The 17,165-nt window shown below is 40.6% G+C and overlaps 1 protein-coding gene across 2 annotated transcripts in view; it reads right to left on the bottom strand.

Moving 5' to 3' along the window:
• atrn (attractin) overlaps positions 1–17,165 on the bottom strand; it is a 366,964-nt gene that overhangs the window by 281,112 nt on the left and 68,687 nt on the right. For both annotated transcript variants that reach the window (XM_041191464.1, XM_041191473.1), the window contains exon 3: positions 10,453–10,566. In XM_041191464.1, the coding sequence (XP_041047398.1) occupies positions 10,453–10,566 (114 nt within the window). The remainder of the gene's footprint in view (positions 1–10,452; positions 10,567–17,165) is intronic.

Genomic DNA, 17,165 nt, shown 5'->3' on the forward strand with positions numbered 1-17,165 from the left:
GTTTTTGTGACTGGGTGCCTGTGTCCAGTGGGATTCCACAGGGATCGGTGTTGGGTCCTTTGCTGTTTATGGTATATATAAACGATTTAGACTTGAATGTAGGAGGGTTGATCAGTAAGTTCGCGGATGACATGAAAATCAGTGGGATGGTAAATAGTGAGGACGATAGCCTTAGATTACAGGAAGATTTGTACAGGCTGGTCAGATGGGCTGATCAGTGGCAAATGGAATTTAATCCGGATAAGAATGAGGTGATGTACCTGGGCAGAACAAACAAGGCATGGGAATACAGGATGAATGGTAGGACCCTGGGAAGTACTGAGGATCAGGGGGAACTTGGTGTGCATGTCTGCCGGTCCGTTAAGGTAGTGGAACAAGTAGATAAGGTGCTTAAGAAGGCATGTGGGATACTTGCCTTTATTAGCCGAGGCACAGAACATAAGAGCAGGGAGGTTATGCTGAAACTATATAAAACGCTGGGTAGGTCGCAGCTAGAGTATTACATGCAGTTCTGGAATCCGCATTATAGGAAGGATATGATTACACTGGAGAAAGTGCAGAGGAGATTTACCAGGATGTTGCCTGGGCTGGAGAGTTTCAGTTATGAGAAGAGATTGGATAGACTAGGGTTATTTTCCTTGGAGTAGAGGAGATTGAGGGGGGACATGATTGAGGTGTATAAAATTATGAGGGGCATAGATAGGGTAGACAGGAAGGAACATTTCCCCTTGGCAGAGGGATCAGTAACCAGGGGGCATAGATTTAAGGTAAGGGGTAGGAGGTTTAGAGGGGATGTGAGGAAGAATTTTTTCACCCAAAGGGTGGTGGGAATCTGGAACTTACTGCCCGAAAGGGTGGTAGAGGCAGAAACCCTCTTAACATTTAAGTATTTGGGTGTGCACTTGTGATGCCATGGCATACAAGGCTATGGGCCTAGTGCTGGAAAATGGGATTAGAATAGTTAGGTACTTGTTTGACCGGCGCAGACTCGATGCGCCTTTTTCTGTGCTGTATACATCAATGGATCTAAAACGACCCTTAATATCTTTTCTTAGCCATGGTTGGGTCATTTTTCCTGTTGGTGCACACTGTTGCCAATGAACGCCGGCGGTGGAGGGAGTTTATTTTTATAGTGGTTGATGGGGTGCCAATCAAGCTGCTGCTTTGTCCTGAATAGTGTCAAGCTTGTTGACTGTTCTTAGAACTGCACCCACCAGACAAGTGGAGAGTCTGGAACTAGGGATCGTTGCCTCAGAGTAAGTGGTAAGCCATTTAGAATTCCCTGTCTCAGTATTAAAACAAAGGTCAACAGATATTTGGGCACTCAGAAAATCAAAGCACATGGTGGGAAAGTGAAGTTGGGGTAACTTATCACGAGCTCACCGAATGGCACAGTAGGCTCAAGAGTGTTACAGGCTGTAATTTCTTTGACTGAACAAAATTTGTGGCTGAGATTTACAGAAGCCTTTCAATCCCAAGGGAGGATCTACTGTTTATTTTTTTCTTCCTTTTATCTTTCCTTCACCCTGGGGGAGTGCTGGTTCTAGTTCCTCTGCCTCATCTTGGCTGAGAACACCTAACTCAGACTTAAGACATAGGACACTGTCAGTCTGCACGGCTCAGTTTCACACTCTGCAGTGAACTCATCCACACTGAACCATCATAGGTAATTTCTTAAAGATGGATCTCAGAATCCATTTAATGTTGATTGCTCTGGACAGCTTACAATACAAAATGCAGGTCACAAACAGAGGTCTGTTGGCTGTAACAGCTGTAAACAAACATGTTTAAAAGCTATGCTTTTGTCAGATCAGAACTTTGAAGAAGTTCCACATCTACAAAAAACCTGGAGACATGAAACAACATTTAATGGAGCATGGGGTTTTGCCCATTTGGAAGGCCCACGTCATTCTCTTTAGGGAATGCGCACCAAATTAATTTTTTAAAATTCTGCACCCTCAACAACACTCCACCCCCCCACCCCCTTAGAAACTGGCAGCTGTGTGATGCTTGGCAGTGCCAGCAGAAGCAGTGGTTCCTGTTGGAAAATACACGCACCGGAGGTCCTGGATTGTCAAGGGACCCAGGCCACATGTGAGTGATGGTGAGATGGGGTTCACAGGGGAGGCAGCAAGGGCATGAGTTGGCGCTCAACGCCTCTCATTCCCTTGCTGATGCTGGTCCCTGAATTAGGCACTGAGTGCCACTAATGAGGGACCTCCTCTGGAAGCCTGCAAGAACCCCCAAGAGGATTTGCTTTTCAGGCTTCCCAAATGGCGGGACCCCCACCCTCCATTGAGTGAATTCCAGCAGCAGTGGGATGTGGCCCTTAAATGGGCTCACCCATGACTCTTCCGCCCAATTAAACGGCCCACTCTTCCTCCACACTTGCCTTGGGGGAGGGCATTAAATTACACCCATGATGTCTGAGGTAGGTTTTAAAAAAATGCTAATACAGTTTGTCTCAAGTGTTTTGAAGGCTACAAGAGAGAACATAAGCTGATGTTGATCACCAATATCTCCTTCTGAAGTGCACAGAAACTAGAAATCTCCAGTATTCTGATAGCAGAAGCTTCTACAAGTATATAAAAGGAAAGAGAGTAGCTAAAGTGAATGTTGGTCCCTTGGAGGATGAGACTGGGGAGTTAATAGTGGGGAATACAGAAATGGCAGAGATGCTCAATCAATATTTTGCTTCAGTTTTCAGTGGAGGACACATGTACTACCCCAATAGTAATAGATAGTGCAGAGGGTATAGAGAAGGAGGAACTTAGAACAATCACCATCACTAGAGAAAAAATACTGAGCAAACTATTGGGATTAAAGGATGACAAGTCCCCAGGACCTGATGGCCTACATCCCAGGGTCTTAAAGGAAGTGGCAGCAGAGATAGTGGATGCATTGGATATAACATTCCAAAATTCCCTGGATTCCGGAAAGGTTCCAGTGGATTGGAAAAACGCTAATATAACGCCCTTATTCAAAAGATGGGGGAGGCAGAAAGTAGTAAACAATAGACCAGTTGGTTTAATGTCTTTCGTTGGGAAATTGTTGGAATCCATTATTAAGGAAGTAGTAATGGGACATTTAGAAAGTCAAAATGCAATCCATCAGAGTCAGCATGGGTTATGAAGAGTAAATCGTGTTTGACTAATTTGCTAGAGTTCTTTGAAGATGTGACAAGCAAAGTGGATAATGGGGATCCTGTAGATGTAATATATCTGGACTTCCAGAAGGCCTTTTATAAGGTGCCGCACAAAAGATTAATACACAAGATAAGATCACATAGAGTTAGGGGTAATATATTAGCTTGGAAAGGGGATTGGCTAACCAACAGAAAGCAGAGAGTCGGGATAAATGTGTCTTTTTCTGGATGGCAAGCTGTAATGAGTGGGGTGCCACAGGGTTCGGTCCTTGGGCCCCAACTATTTACAATCTATATTAATGACTTGGATTCAGGGATAGGAGGTACTATAGCTAAATTTGCAGATGACACCAAAATAGGTGGGAAAGTAAGTTGCAATGAAGAAATAAGAAATTTACAAATGGATGTGGACAAGTTCAATGGGCCAAAATCTGGCAGATGGAGTTGAATGTGGATAAGTGTGAGGTTATCCATTTTGGTCAGAAGAATAAAAAGGTGACTTATTATTTAAATTGAGTGAAACTTCAGAAGCTTCAGTGCAGAGGGATCTGGGTGTCCTCGTGCATGAATCCTGAAAGCTAGTATGCAGGTACAGCAGGTAATAAGGAAGGTAAATGGAATTTTGGCAGTTATTGCTAAAGGAATTGAGTATAAAAATAGGGAAGTGTTGTTGCAACTGTACAAGGCATTGGTGAGACCACACCTGGAGTACTGTGCACAGTTTTGGTCCCCTTACTTGAGGAAGGATGTAATTGCACTGGAGACGGTTCAGAGGAGGTTCACTAGATTGATTCCAGAGATGCAGGGCTTGTCTTATGAGAGATTGGGCAGTTTAGGCCTATACTCGCTAAAGTTTTGAAGGTAGCTACAAGGAGAAATTGGATAGGTTGGGGTTATTTTCCATAGAACAAAGAAGGCTGAGAGGTGACTTGATTGAGGTGTACAAAATTATAAGGGGAATAGATAGACTGGACAGGATAAAATTGTTTCCCTTGTTAGAGAATTCTACAACCAGGGGAAATAGATTCAAGATAAGTGGCAGAAGGTGTAGGGGGGACATGAGAAAGAACTTTTTTTACGCAGAGGGTAGTGGGTGCCTGGAATTCGCCAAGTTGGTGGTAGAGGCAGAAACTTTAAACTCCTTTAAAAAGTACCTGGATCTGCACCTAAAGTGCTGTAAGCTGCAGGGCTACGGGCCAGATGCAGGAAGGTGGGATTAGAAAGGGCACCAGGATGTCCTCGGGCTGGCATGGACAAGATGGGCCGAATGGCCTCCTGTGATGTAACGGTTCTATGGTTCTATGGTTCTATGAGAAGAGATCTAATTGAGGTATATAAGATGCTTAAAGGGGATAGACAAAGGAGACATGGAACAGATGTTTACCCTTCTGGGGTATTCTAGAACGAGAGGCCATGTTTTAGGCTAAGGGGTAGTAGATTTAAATCAGAGTTGAGGAGGAACTACTTTTCTCAAAGGGTCGTGAATCTGTGGAATGCACTACTGCAGAGTGCAGTAGATGCCGGGACGCTGAATAAATTTAAGGAGGAGATAGACAGATTTTTAATTAGTAATGTGTTGAAAGGTTATGGGGGAGGGGGAAGGGGCGGGGAATTGGAGTTGAGGCCAAAATGATATCAGCCATGATTGTAATGAATGGCGGGGCTGGCTCGAGGGGCTGAAATGCCTACTCCTGCTCTTAATTCTTATGATCTTATATTCCAAACAGCATAGTTATAAAAAGTCAGGAAATTATTTTATTGTCCAATGATCTAGGAAAGAAGTTACTGATAAAAACCTTAAAAGCATTGGTAACAACCAACAGGGATGGAAATTACTGAGGGGGCAAAATCAAAGTGCTGGAAAAACTCAGCAGGTCTGGCAGCATTTCTGGAGGGAGGTACAGGGTTAACATTTTGAGATATAAGAGACTAGAAAACAGAGATTGAGAAGTGCACTAGAGAAGATCAATCAAATAGTGAACACAGCCAAACTTAGAGTTTATAAAACTGTCACAGAAAGGGAAGCCTAAGAGGTAAAGTATTTCAACAAATTTACAAATGTGACACTAAGTAGTAAGAAATTAAGTGTCAGGGAATACAAATAAATTTTGAAGGTTGCATAGAAAGCAAACAGGCTAGAAGCTGAGGTCACCTCACCCAGAAATGGGCTCCAACCTAACATGAGACCACATATCTGTTAATTCACGACTGACTTTGAATAGTTCTCAGAAATACATTCCACTCTGGACTTTAAAAAGATTTTTTGTTGATCGTGTCTTGGAAAAAACGTCACTTCACTGACAAACAGTGACCTCCACTCATGGAGCCTAGTAATCTATTGCTGAAAGCGTGCCAGTGTCAGAAAGTAAAATTAAGGCAGCATCAGTGCTTTGCATTTCAAAGAAACATTACTGGCATGTTTCACAAAATAGCATAGAAATCTAATTTCAACTAACGTTTCCAGCACAGTACGTAGTCTTCTGAAAAACTGATTGTGCCAGTTCTTTTCTATAACAATCCAAAATTCATGTCTTTGGTCTGAACTCTCCCTATAGCCCCAAGTCTCTCTCTGTATCAAATGCTTATCTGATGACAAGTGTGTCTTATATTCCAAAGTTAAGTCTTTCAATTGATAAAATTTGACTTTTCCCCGCACACAAAGCACCACCTACCCCATTCATTTAATCTCCTCGGGTCAAGTTATGCATGATTTTCCCGATTCCCAAAAGATAAAGAATGATCAAATCCACATACAACATTTTCACTCTGAAATCTTGGCTTGTTGTCCTTTGTAAATAAACTTTTCATAAAAACACAAGAATATGTCTTGACCTCCAAACAGGTTATAAAACAAGCAACATTCATTTACTTCTTGGTCTATCAATGTCCAGAGATAAATGACACAATAAAGGAAGTACAACCAGTAAAATAAGCAGATAGCAACTTGTTCGGAAGTGGTGGACTGATAACAGACAAGGGGCAAGGAGGTCTTGTAAGCATCACCCATACCTCAAGAACATTGACAAAGTTGTCAAACTACACTTTAGTTAGATTTACTTTAATGTAAAACAAAAGCCCTGGGAAGATGATACTCAAATTTGCAAAGATACTTGAGAGCAGGTAAACCGAACTCCAATATTAATTTCAAGACTGCCACAAACTCGCTCTTAAAAAGAGGGAAGATTCAGAGGTAGTTTATATATTTAATGCAGAGGATAGGGAATGGACTATCAGGCAAAATGCAGTGGAAGCAGGCAATACAAATATTGAAGGGTGCAATTAAGAAAGTAAACAATTGAAGAGATGTTAGTTTTTGAGATGCCCTCCAGAGCCTCGAGTCCTGCGCTTTGATTTACTTCTCAACTATCCCATAAATTTGAAGAATTAGATCACATTACAATTAAAACATGCACTAATCTGGCATATCTTTATAATGTGCAGATGGCTAAGATTTGAAATACAATCAGACGTAAAAAACTCGTTCAGGACCCAAAATATTTGGGCTATGAAATCGTACCAATTCCTGTAACAACATTTTTACCCCTGCAAACTAGAAAAATAGCACAAACACTAAATGCAATAGTGATAAATAGATCTCCCAGACTGATACAACAGTTAAAAGACAATGCAGATTATAAACAGCTGTAATAAGTGGTAACGAATGCACCATCTTCTGTAGACTAAGATTAGAAGCCAGAGCTCAGAAACTGTTGCAGATGGCTAAGCAAGAGTAGGATCACGATAAAAATACCAGAAAAAAGTGCATCAGGGAAAGGTTGGTTGATGGCAATGGGGTAAAGCTTAATTACTTGATTAAAACCAAACGGAACAAAGAAACATTTTTCAGCAAAAGAGAGAAACCACACTCAACACAAAAGTACTTCTGCATGCTGAAGCCATATATGGGTTGATGAGCTTCAGAAAAAGAAACAAACACCAAGATAATTACATTCTAATCGATAGCATGGCATACAGGATAAAAGACAAAAATAACCCCAGAAAATCTAAATCCAAATCCTGATTCAAGCTTAGTTGATTAACTTCACAAATGTTGAAATTAAAAGATAAAAAGGCTGAAAAAGAAAAACACTGAATGTATAAATGACGGCAATAATTTGGATACTATAGAAAGATGATTTGAGCAACATGATGATAATTGTTGAATTGACTTTCCATTCCTATAATTAAAGTGATGTTTTTCACTCCCATAATCAAATGGTGACTTTTAAATTGCCGCAATAATTCTCATGAAAGAAAGCTGTCACATGATACTGTGATGTATTAGGTAGAACCCAACTCGGGGATAAGAACTGATTCAATTATCCAAGAGATTAATCAAACAAGTAAAAGGTTTTAAGAAAGCTGTGAAAGTTAAATGCTCACAACATGACATGATTAACCAACATAAGAAATAGGAGAAGTAGGCCATTCAGCCCCTTGAGCCTGCTTTGCCATTCAATAAGATCATGGCTGATCTGTCTGTGTTTTGAATTCTACATTCCCATCGACAGCGTTCGATTCCCTTACCTAACAAGAATTTATCTACCTTTGCCTTATAAATATTACATGACCCCGCTTCTAAGGCAGAGTGCTCCAAAGTCAAACAACCCTCAAAAATTTGCTCCTCATCTCTATCCTAAAAGGGCAATCCCTAATTTTAAAACAGTGGCCCCTAGCTCTGGACTCACCCACAAAAGGAAACATCCTTTCCATGTCCATCTTGTCAATTCCATTCAGGATCTTATGTGCTTCAATCAAGTGACCCCTCAATCTTCTATACTCCAGTAAAAACAAGCCCAGTCTATATAACCTTTCCTCATAAGACAACCTGCTCATCCCAGGTATCAATCTAGTAAACCTCCTTTAAACCACCTCCAATGCATATATATCCTTCTTTAAATAAGGAGACCAAAACTGCACACAGTATTCAAGATGCAGTCTCACCAATGCCCTGTTTACCTGAAGCATAATATCCTTACTTTTATATGCAGTTCTTCTTGTAATAAAGGACAGCATTCCATTCACCTTCATAATTACTTGCATATTAACTTTTTGTGACTCATGCACCAGAACACCTAAATCCCTCTGCATCTCAGAATTCCACTTAAATACTCTGCTTTATTATTCTTCTTACCAAAGGAAACAATTTCACATTTTCCTAGATTACATTCCACCTGCCAGATATAAGCTCACTCACTCAACCTATCTATATCTGTCTGCCACCTCCTTCAGAAAGTCCTCTTCACAACATACTTGAACTCGTTGAAAGAGAGAATGTGAAAATTGCATTGAGGATATGATTGCCCTTCTCAAAGAATGTTAAAATATAGTCACACAGAAGGAAGACCTCCCCAGGGGTCTCAAAATGACCACCTGTAAAAGTATCCTGGTGTCACAGTCATGGTGACAGCCAAGAAGAATCTCAGCTGATCACATTTCCTCAACCCTTACAGGCGAGATTCTAAAATGAGCCCCTGATTTGACTGGAGAATTATTCCTCACAAATCATCACCAAAGGAATAATTTCCTAGCTGGCCAAAGGAACAGAGAAATTTCTTTTTTTTGGAGTTTGACATTTCAAATATAATCATCTGGTCTTTGCTGCCGTACCACTGAAATCAGAAATACAAATTAAAAAAACAATGAGAACTACTTTGGCTTTCAAATTGTGAACAAGGAATCTGACTGTACTTATAAATGAATTTACAAGATTACAAATATTTCTAAAGTATAGACATGCATCAATGTCCAAACTCCTTGAACATATATCCAAAGGCACCAAGCAACGGAGTTGTAAGTGGGATGGAGCTGTGTCTTAAACTTCTTTTCACCTTGATTATATGCAGAAAAAGAGTAATTGACTGGAAAATTGTCATGTTGCATCAATTTTTTCAAAGTCAACAATTAGGTTTGGGTATTGTTAAACTATAAACTGTTACAACACATCTGCTACCTGACATATATTGCTGGCAAGTCACTGGAATAGAAAAGAATTAAATAAGTGACTATGATCCACCCTTGTTATGAAAAATTTTACTGAGGGGCCCCATTTTTACACGGGCCTGTTAATCTGCTCCGATCTAATAATGTCTGTGCTTCAGAATTTATCCATTGGTTGTCAAACTCTTGGGTTACCTTGACAACATGATGAGGTGCACCCATCAAATGCAAGTTGTTAGTTTTTATTTCACTATTACGTTACTCCATAAATGCTAGTATGATTGGTTTGCCAATCATTAAGCTTTTGTGAGGCTTAGTTTGTTTTTCAAAAGTTTCTGTTCTTCCATACAATAGAGTTTTGTTTACAGACATATTTTGGCCTAGTTTATCTAATTATAATGCCACTGACAACACATCAAAATGAATGAGTACCCTCAAAGCTATTGTAAAACCCAGGACTCGGTTTTCAATATAATCATCAGCAAAATATAATTTCAAACGTTTTGTCCAGTGCTATTACTGATCTTTAGTTAGAATTTCTTGCTAATTAATTTAACTCTTCATATCCTTGGTTATTCAATTTGAAACTTTGTTTTCATTCCAAAAAGTACTTTTATATTCCATCCCCCTTGCAATAAAAGCCAACACTCCATTTGCCTTCTCAGTTACTTGCCTTACCTCCTTGCTAGGGCAAGGAGAAAGGAACGAAGGAATATAATTAACTGAGAAAGAACCTTAAGAGTCAATAACTTGAGGACTAGATTTCTGAATTAGATGTTGACTGAAGTTGAATATAATCAACTTAAATGGTACCTGGATAACTTAGTGAACCAAGAGCAACCAATTTTGTAAAGTCAGGGAACCAGCTTAAAACAGTTGAGTCAGCAAGTTACACATAGCAGATTCAACCATTATTTGGCTTTAACTGATGACTGACTCTTGTTGAATGAACAATGTGCAGAAATCAAAGTGTAATCTCTTATTACTCTGAATGACTTCACCTGGTCCCATGTGAAAAGCTTGGCAATCTATTAACTGTGCGAAGTATTACAAAGCAGATATTTAGTGACAAGTTTAGATAACATCAACCATGAAAGCAAATCTATTATGAATTTTCATCCAAGGCACAAAATCAATTTAAGGCTTTATAATTGCCTTAGGCTCCAATTTTACTTGGAGGTATTATTCCATAAATTTTTCACAACAATAAATTATCTATGCCTTAGATTTTAAATATTAGCATGGCACACCCATCATGTAGGACATTATGGCTGCGGCTTTAATTCAGCAATCATTTGCATTTAGTGGGAAATTTGATAATGAAAGCATTCTAAATCCAGTTGAACAAGCTAAGCAACTCTCCTTACCTGAACACGGCTAATAATGGTGCATAAACCGAGTCTCCATCATACACATATAAATGATCCCAGCTGCACTCTGTGGCAAAGTGAATGAATCGAAGCCTCAATATTGTGTTTGGCCTAGATGTTAAAAACAAATTCAGGTTAAGGCATTCTTTATTTATAATCAGCATTAAAAACTGTCCAAAAAGTTCATCTCACAACAACCTCAATGTCTATGAACATTATGATAAGACCATAAGACATAGGAGCAGAAATTAGGCCATTCACCCCATCGAGTCTGCTCCGCCATTCAATCATGGCTGATAAGTTTCTCAACCCCATTCTCCCACCTTCTCCCCGTAACCTTTAATCCCCTTACCAATCAAGAACCTATCTATCTCGGTCTTAAATACACTCAATGACCTGGGCTCCACAGCCTTCTGTGGCAATGATGCAGCACTGAATCACATAAAACAAGAGAGATTCACGATCAGATCCACTGAACTATGTTTACTCAAATCAGCAAGCATGGTAATAAGCTTGGTCCAATTATGTGCAAGGTCCCTCCACCAGTTTGAACAGGTTGGAGGGGATGATTAAACAGAGGGGGAGAAGACTAATAGGGAGACATAACCAACAGTCAAGATCCTCTATTCTGACTGCTAGCCATTGGTCTTCCTTGGAAATGGCGTTGTCAGATATGCACTTGAATCCCTAATGTAAATAGAGTGCTGACACTTGCTTTCCAGGCCCGCACTGAAAAATCCCACTTGGATAAAGGATCAAAAGCTTCTCCGTACCAACCCCTTCACTCATGGGATGGGTGCTTCACTTCTTAAGGATGACAATGCTATCCATCAACGCTGGAAAGAACACTTTCAATAACTCAATTGTGAATCCACAGTGGCAGTTAATACTTTCCAGGCTGTGTCTCAGTATCCCATGGTAGAATCCACGGGAAAGCTGCAACAAGCAAACAGATGAAAAACAACAAAGCTTGCAATCCCAATGCTATTCCAGTGAAAGTCTTCAAAGCTGGTAGACTTTTGCTCACATTAAGACTCCATGCACGCATCCTACAGATTTAGAAGGAAAAATAATCCCCCACCAACTTCAGGAATGGGACAATTGCAACTACTTCAAGGAGAGAGAGATAAATCATGAAAGAGAACCGTCAAGGTATTTCCCTGGAAAACTCAGCAGGTCTGGCAGCATCGGCAGAGAAGAAAAGAGTTAACGTTTCAAGTCCTCATGACCCTTCAACAGGTAATTCTGTTTTTGTTTTGGATTTCCAGCATCCGTAGTTTTTTGTTTTTATCTCTTAAGGTATTTCCCTTTTGTCCATAGCAGGGAAAATCCCGGCACACATTCCCTTGAATCACCTACTTCTTGTGGCTGAGGAAATTCCCCCACCCATAGACACAGTGTGGTTTTAGAACTTCCAGAGGAAGCTCCAATAATCTTTGTTGCCAGACAAATCCAAGAAAAATGTCAAAAACGTCACCAAGAATTCTTCATTGCATTCATCAACCTGACCAAAGCATTTGACTCCGTAAATTGAGGCTGTGTGTGGGTTATGCTCCAAAGATTTGGATGTCCAAGAAAATTCATCACAATCCTGCAACTGCATCATGATGATATGACTGCAATGCCAGAGTGAGAAACCTGAAACAGACGCCTTCAAAATCTGGACAGGAGATCAAGCAAGATTGCATGATAGCCCCCAAAGTTTTACAATGTGGCTATAAAACTCAAAGATCAACTGCCCTCTGGTTTCAGTACGAAACACCACCTAAATGGAAAATTCTAATCTCAGTCACCTTCATGCCGAAACTAAACTGACCACTATAGGCACAGATGATCTACAGTTTGCAGATGAATGGTGTCGTTGCATACTTTGCATCCGATTTGCAAGCCACTCTCGATCTCTTCCATTCTATGCACAAGAACCTCAGCCTTCCTTGAAAGTTGCGAAAACAAACTCGTATCACCCCACACCTGGTCAGTCAAGTATTCCACCTCCCATATATGGCAAGTAGAGACTCCGGAAGATGTCAAGCACTTCCCACATCTTGGCAGCCACCTCTCTGAAAAGGCCATCATTGATGAGGAGATCCAACGCCAGATCAGCTGCATCAACTCAGCCTTCTACAAACTATGGCAGTGAATATTTGACAACAAAGGACTCCGGAAGTCAACAAAAGCCCTAGCGTACTAAGCAGTCCCACATTGCACTGAGACCTGGACTGTCTATCAGCAACACATAACAGCGCTCGAAAAATTCCATCACCAATGCTTCCGTCACATCCTCTGGATTAAATGAGAGGGCTGTCAAACAAACACTAGTGTCTTTCTTCAGGCCAGCTCCACAGCATTCAGGCAAAACACCTGCAAGAACAACTTTGATGAGCTGGACACTCTGCCCAGATGGCACTGATTTCAAAAGCCAGAAGTCACAGTATTTGAATGGGCTGACGTTGTGTCAAGGAAAAGGCAAGAATCGTTAATTAAATAAGTGTAGCTAGTACATCCAAACTGAAGCACAAGTCCATTATGACTCATCGCAGATAAAGTAAAGTTTATTTTCTCCTTGTATACATCTCTTGAAGGAGTTTATGATGTACTGTCTTACTATATTATAGATTCAGCACCCTCAATACCTCAAACAAATGGTTATTTGTGTGCAAACCTTTATAGGGAACAGCAATTTTACCATTGTAAGGGCTAAAGACATTGCACACATGCCACACTGGGAAGGCCACAAATTATTTCCTAATCCTTACTGCCCTGTAAAGTGTTTTTGCACCTGCATTGAGCAACTGGTGGCAGAAAGAGGTGCGCAGTACACAAGGCTTAGCCCAAGCGAGACGTAGATTGATTGAGAAGTTAGGAATTTAGTTCAGGTGGAAATTTGGGTAAAAGGGGGCAAGAGATCGTCCAATGTCATCTCCAACCTCAGTACAGAACATTGCATTCATAGAACAAAAACAAAAATATCTGGAAAAACCCAGCAGGTCTGACAGCGCCTGCGGAGAGGGATACAGTTGACGTTTTGAGTCCGTATGACCCTTCATCAGAACGAAGACATATAGAAATGAGATGAAATATAAGCACTTCCCTCAATTTAGTCTACTGCATTCGCTGCTCCCAATGCGGTCTCCTCTACATTGGAGACACCAAATGCAGAACACCTTTGGTCTGTCCACAAGCATGACCCAGACCTCCCTGCCCCTCGCCATTTCAACACACCACCCTGCTCTCATGCCCACATGTCCGTCCTTGGCCTGTTGCAATGTTCCAGTGAAGCTCAACGCAAACTGGAGGAACAGCACCTCTTCTTTTGACTAGGCACCTTACAGCCTTCCAGACTTAATATTGAGTTCAACAATTTCAGATCATGAACTCTCTCCTCCATCCCCACCCCCTTTCCGATCCCCTTTCTTCCAATAATTTATCATTTTTTTGACAAATATATTTTTCTTTTCCCTCCTATTTTAAATTTATTTCGATCTATTACTTCATCTCCACCTTTTAGCCCATTTTGATCCCTTCCCCCCACCCTACCCCCACTAGGGCCATCTGCCACTTGCTTTCTAGCCTCAATGTCCCCATTAGTACATCCTTTAGATATCACCACCGTCCATACCCCTTTGTCCTTTTGTCTATGACATCTTTGGCAGTCTCTTCTTGACCTCCACCTATCACTGACCCCCTATCGAGCTCTACCTGTCCCACCCACCCCCCTCTACCAGCTTATATTTTATCTCATTTCTATATGTCTTAGTTGTGATGATGGGTCATACGGACTCGAAATGTTAACTGCATCCCTCTCCGCAGGTGCTGTCAGACCTGCTGAGTTTTTCCAAGTATTTTTGTTTTTGTTCTAGATTTCTAGCATCTGCAGTATTTTGCTTTTAAGTGCATTCATGCATATCATTAGTAAAATCTGAGACCCCTGTACAGATCTCTGAGGAACACCAGTTGTCAAATCCAACCAATTAGAGAACATTTTCTTTGTCCCATCCCTCTGTCTCCCATCTCTTAAGTAATTGTCAGCCCATATCACAAGGTTACAATTCCACTCTTGCTAATAATTAATACCTTGTATGAAAGATTGTAGAAAGCGAGTGGTTAGGATTGAGAAAACATTGCCCGCAGCTTTCAAAAGCGAATTGGACAATTATCTGAAGATAGATAAAAACTGGAGGGTTAATGGGAAAAGGGGTGGACTGGGACAAGGTGAACAACTCTTGCAGAGAGCCGGCATGGAAACAATAGGCCAAATGGCCTCCTTAGGTGCTGTAACAGTTCTATGATTCTATATGGGTCGAGCTCAGCAACATAAAAGGAGCAGACACACTGCTAGGAGTATATTATAGACCCCCAAATAGTGAGAGGCAGATAGAAGAGCAAACATGTAGGCAAATTTCTGAGTGCAAAAACAATAGGGCAATAATAGCTGGGGACTTCAACTACCCTAATATCAACTGGGATATGAACAGTGCGAAAGGCAGAGAGGGCACAAAATTCTTAAATTGCATACAAGAAAACTTTTTTTAGACAGAAACTAACAAGCCCAATGAGAGGGGGCACAATTCTAGATTTAGTCTTAGGAAACAAAGCTAGGCAAGTAGATGAAGTAGCAGTGGGTGAGTGTAATACAGTTAGACTTAGCATCATTATGGAAAAGGATAAAGATAGAACAGAAGTGAAAGTTCTAAATTGGGGGAAGACAAATTTTACAAAGCTGAGAGGTGATCTGGCAAAAGTGGACTGGTTACAGCCACTTGAAGGAAAATCAGTGACAAATCAGTGGGAGGCATTCAAAAGTGAGATTCTACAGGCACGGTGTAGACACGTCCCCACAAAGAAAAAGGACAGTACTGCCAAATCTAGAGCCCCTTGATTATCCAGAAGCATAACAGGTAAGAGAAAGCAGAAAAAAAAAGCTTATGACAGTCACAAAAAACTTAATACTGTAGAAAACCTAGAGCAGTATAGAAAATACAGGGATGGGGTAAAAAAAAAAAACAGGAAATTAGGAAAGCTAAGAGAGGATATGAAAAAATATTGGCAGATAAAATCAAGGAAAATCCAAAGATGTTTTATCAGGACATTAAGAGCAAGAGGATAATTAAAGGTAGGGCCTATCAGAGATGCACGAGGTAACTTATGCGTGGATGCAGAAGATGTGGGCAGGATTCTGAATGAGTACTTAGTCTCTGTCTTCACTGAGGAGAAGGATGATGCAGACATTTTAGTTAAAGAGGAGGAGTGTGAAATATTAGATACAATAAGCATAATGAGAGGGGAAGTACTGGAAGGACAGACATTCTTGGAGGTGGATAAATCACCAGGGACAGATGAAAAGTATCCCAGGCTGTTAAAGGAAGCCAGGGAGGAAATAGCAGATGCCCTGAGGACCTCACTATATACATGCGAGGTATAATAGTTAAAGGAATGACGGTGGATAAGCAATGGCAAACATTCAAAGAGCACCTGGATGAACTGCAACAATTATTTATTCCTGTCTGGCGCAAAAGTAAAATAGGAAAGGTGGCCAAACTATGGCTTGCAAGGGAAATTAGAGATAGTATTAGATCCAAGGAAGGGGCATACAAATTAGCTAAAAAAAACAACAGACCTGAGGATTGGGAGCAGTTTAGAATTCAGCAAAGGAGGACCAAGGGATTGATTAAGAAGGGAAAATTGATTACGAGAGTAAGCTTGCAGGCAACATAAAAACTGATTGTAAAAGTTTCTATAGGTATGCGAAGAGAAAAAGATTGGTGAAGACAAATGTAGTTCCCTTACAGTCAGAAGTGGGAATTTATAATGGGGAACAAAGAAATAGCTGACCAACTAAATACATACTTTGGTTCTGTCTTCACAAAGGAGGACACAAATAACATACCAGTAATGTTGGGAATTACAAAGTTTAGTGAGAGGGAGGAACTGAAAGAAATCAATATTAGTGGAGAAATGATGTTGGAGAAATTGATGGGATTGAAGGCCGATAAATCCCCAGGGCCTGATAATCTACATCCCAGAATACTTAAGGAAGTAGCCCTAGAAATAGTGGATGCATCTTCTGAGATCCTATAGACTCTGGAACAGTTCCTACAGATTGGAGGGTAGCTAATGTAACCCCACTATTTAAAAAGGGAGGTAGAGAGAAAACAGGGAATTATAGACCAGTCAGCCTGACGTCAGTAGAGGGGAAAATTCTAGAGTCCATTATAAAAGATTTAACAGCTGAGCACTTGGAAAACAGTGGCAGAATCAGACAGAGTCAGCATGAATTTATGAAAGGGAAATCATGCTTGACAAACCTACTGGAATTTTTCGAGGATGTAACTAGCAGAGTTGATGAGGGGGAGCCAGTGGATGTGGTTTATTTGAACTTTCAAAGGCTTTCGACAAAGTCCCACATAAGAGATTAGCGTGTAAAATTAAAGTGCATGGGATTGGGGGTGGTGTATTGAGATGGATAGAAAACTGGTTGGCAGACAGAAAATAAAGAGTAGGAATAAATTCACAATGTATATTCATGATTTAGATGAGGGAATTAAATGTAATATCTCCAAATTTGCAGATGACACAAAGCTGAGTGGGAAGGTGAGCTGTGAGGAGGATGCAGAGGTGCTCCAGTGTGATTTGGACAAGCTGAGTGAGTGCGCAAATGCATGGCAGATGCAGTATAATGTGGATAAATGAGAGGTTATCCATTTTGGTAT

The sequence above is a fragment of the Carcharodon carcharias genome, chromosome 1 (genome assembly GCF_017639515.1).
Source record: "Carcharodon carcharias isolate sCarCar2 chromosome 1, sCarCar2.pri, whole genome shotgun sequence".
In the NCBI taxonomy this organism is placed as follows: Eukaryota; Metazoa; Chordata; class Chondrichthyes; order Lamniformes; family Lamnidae; genus Carcharodon; species Carcharodon carcharias.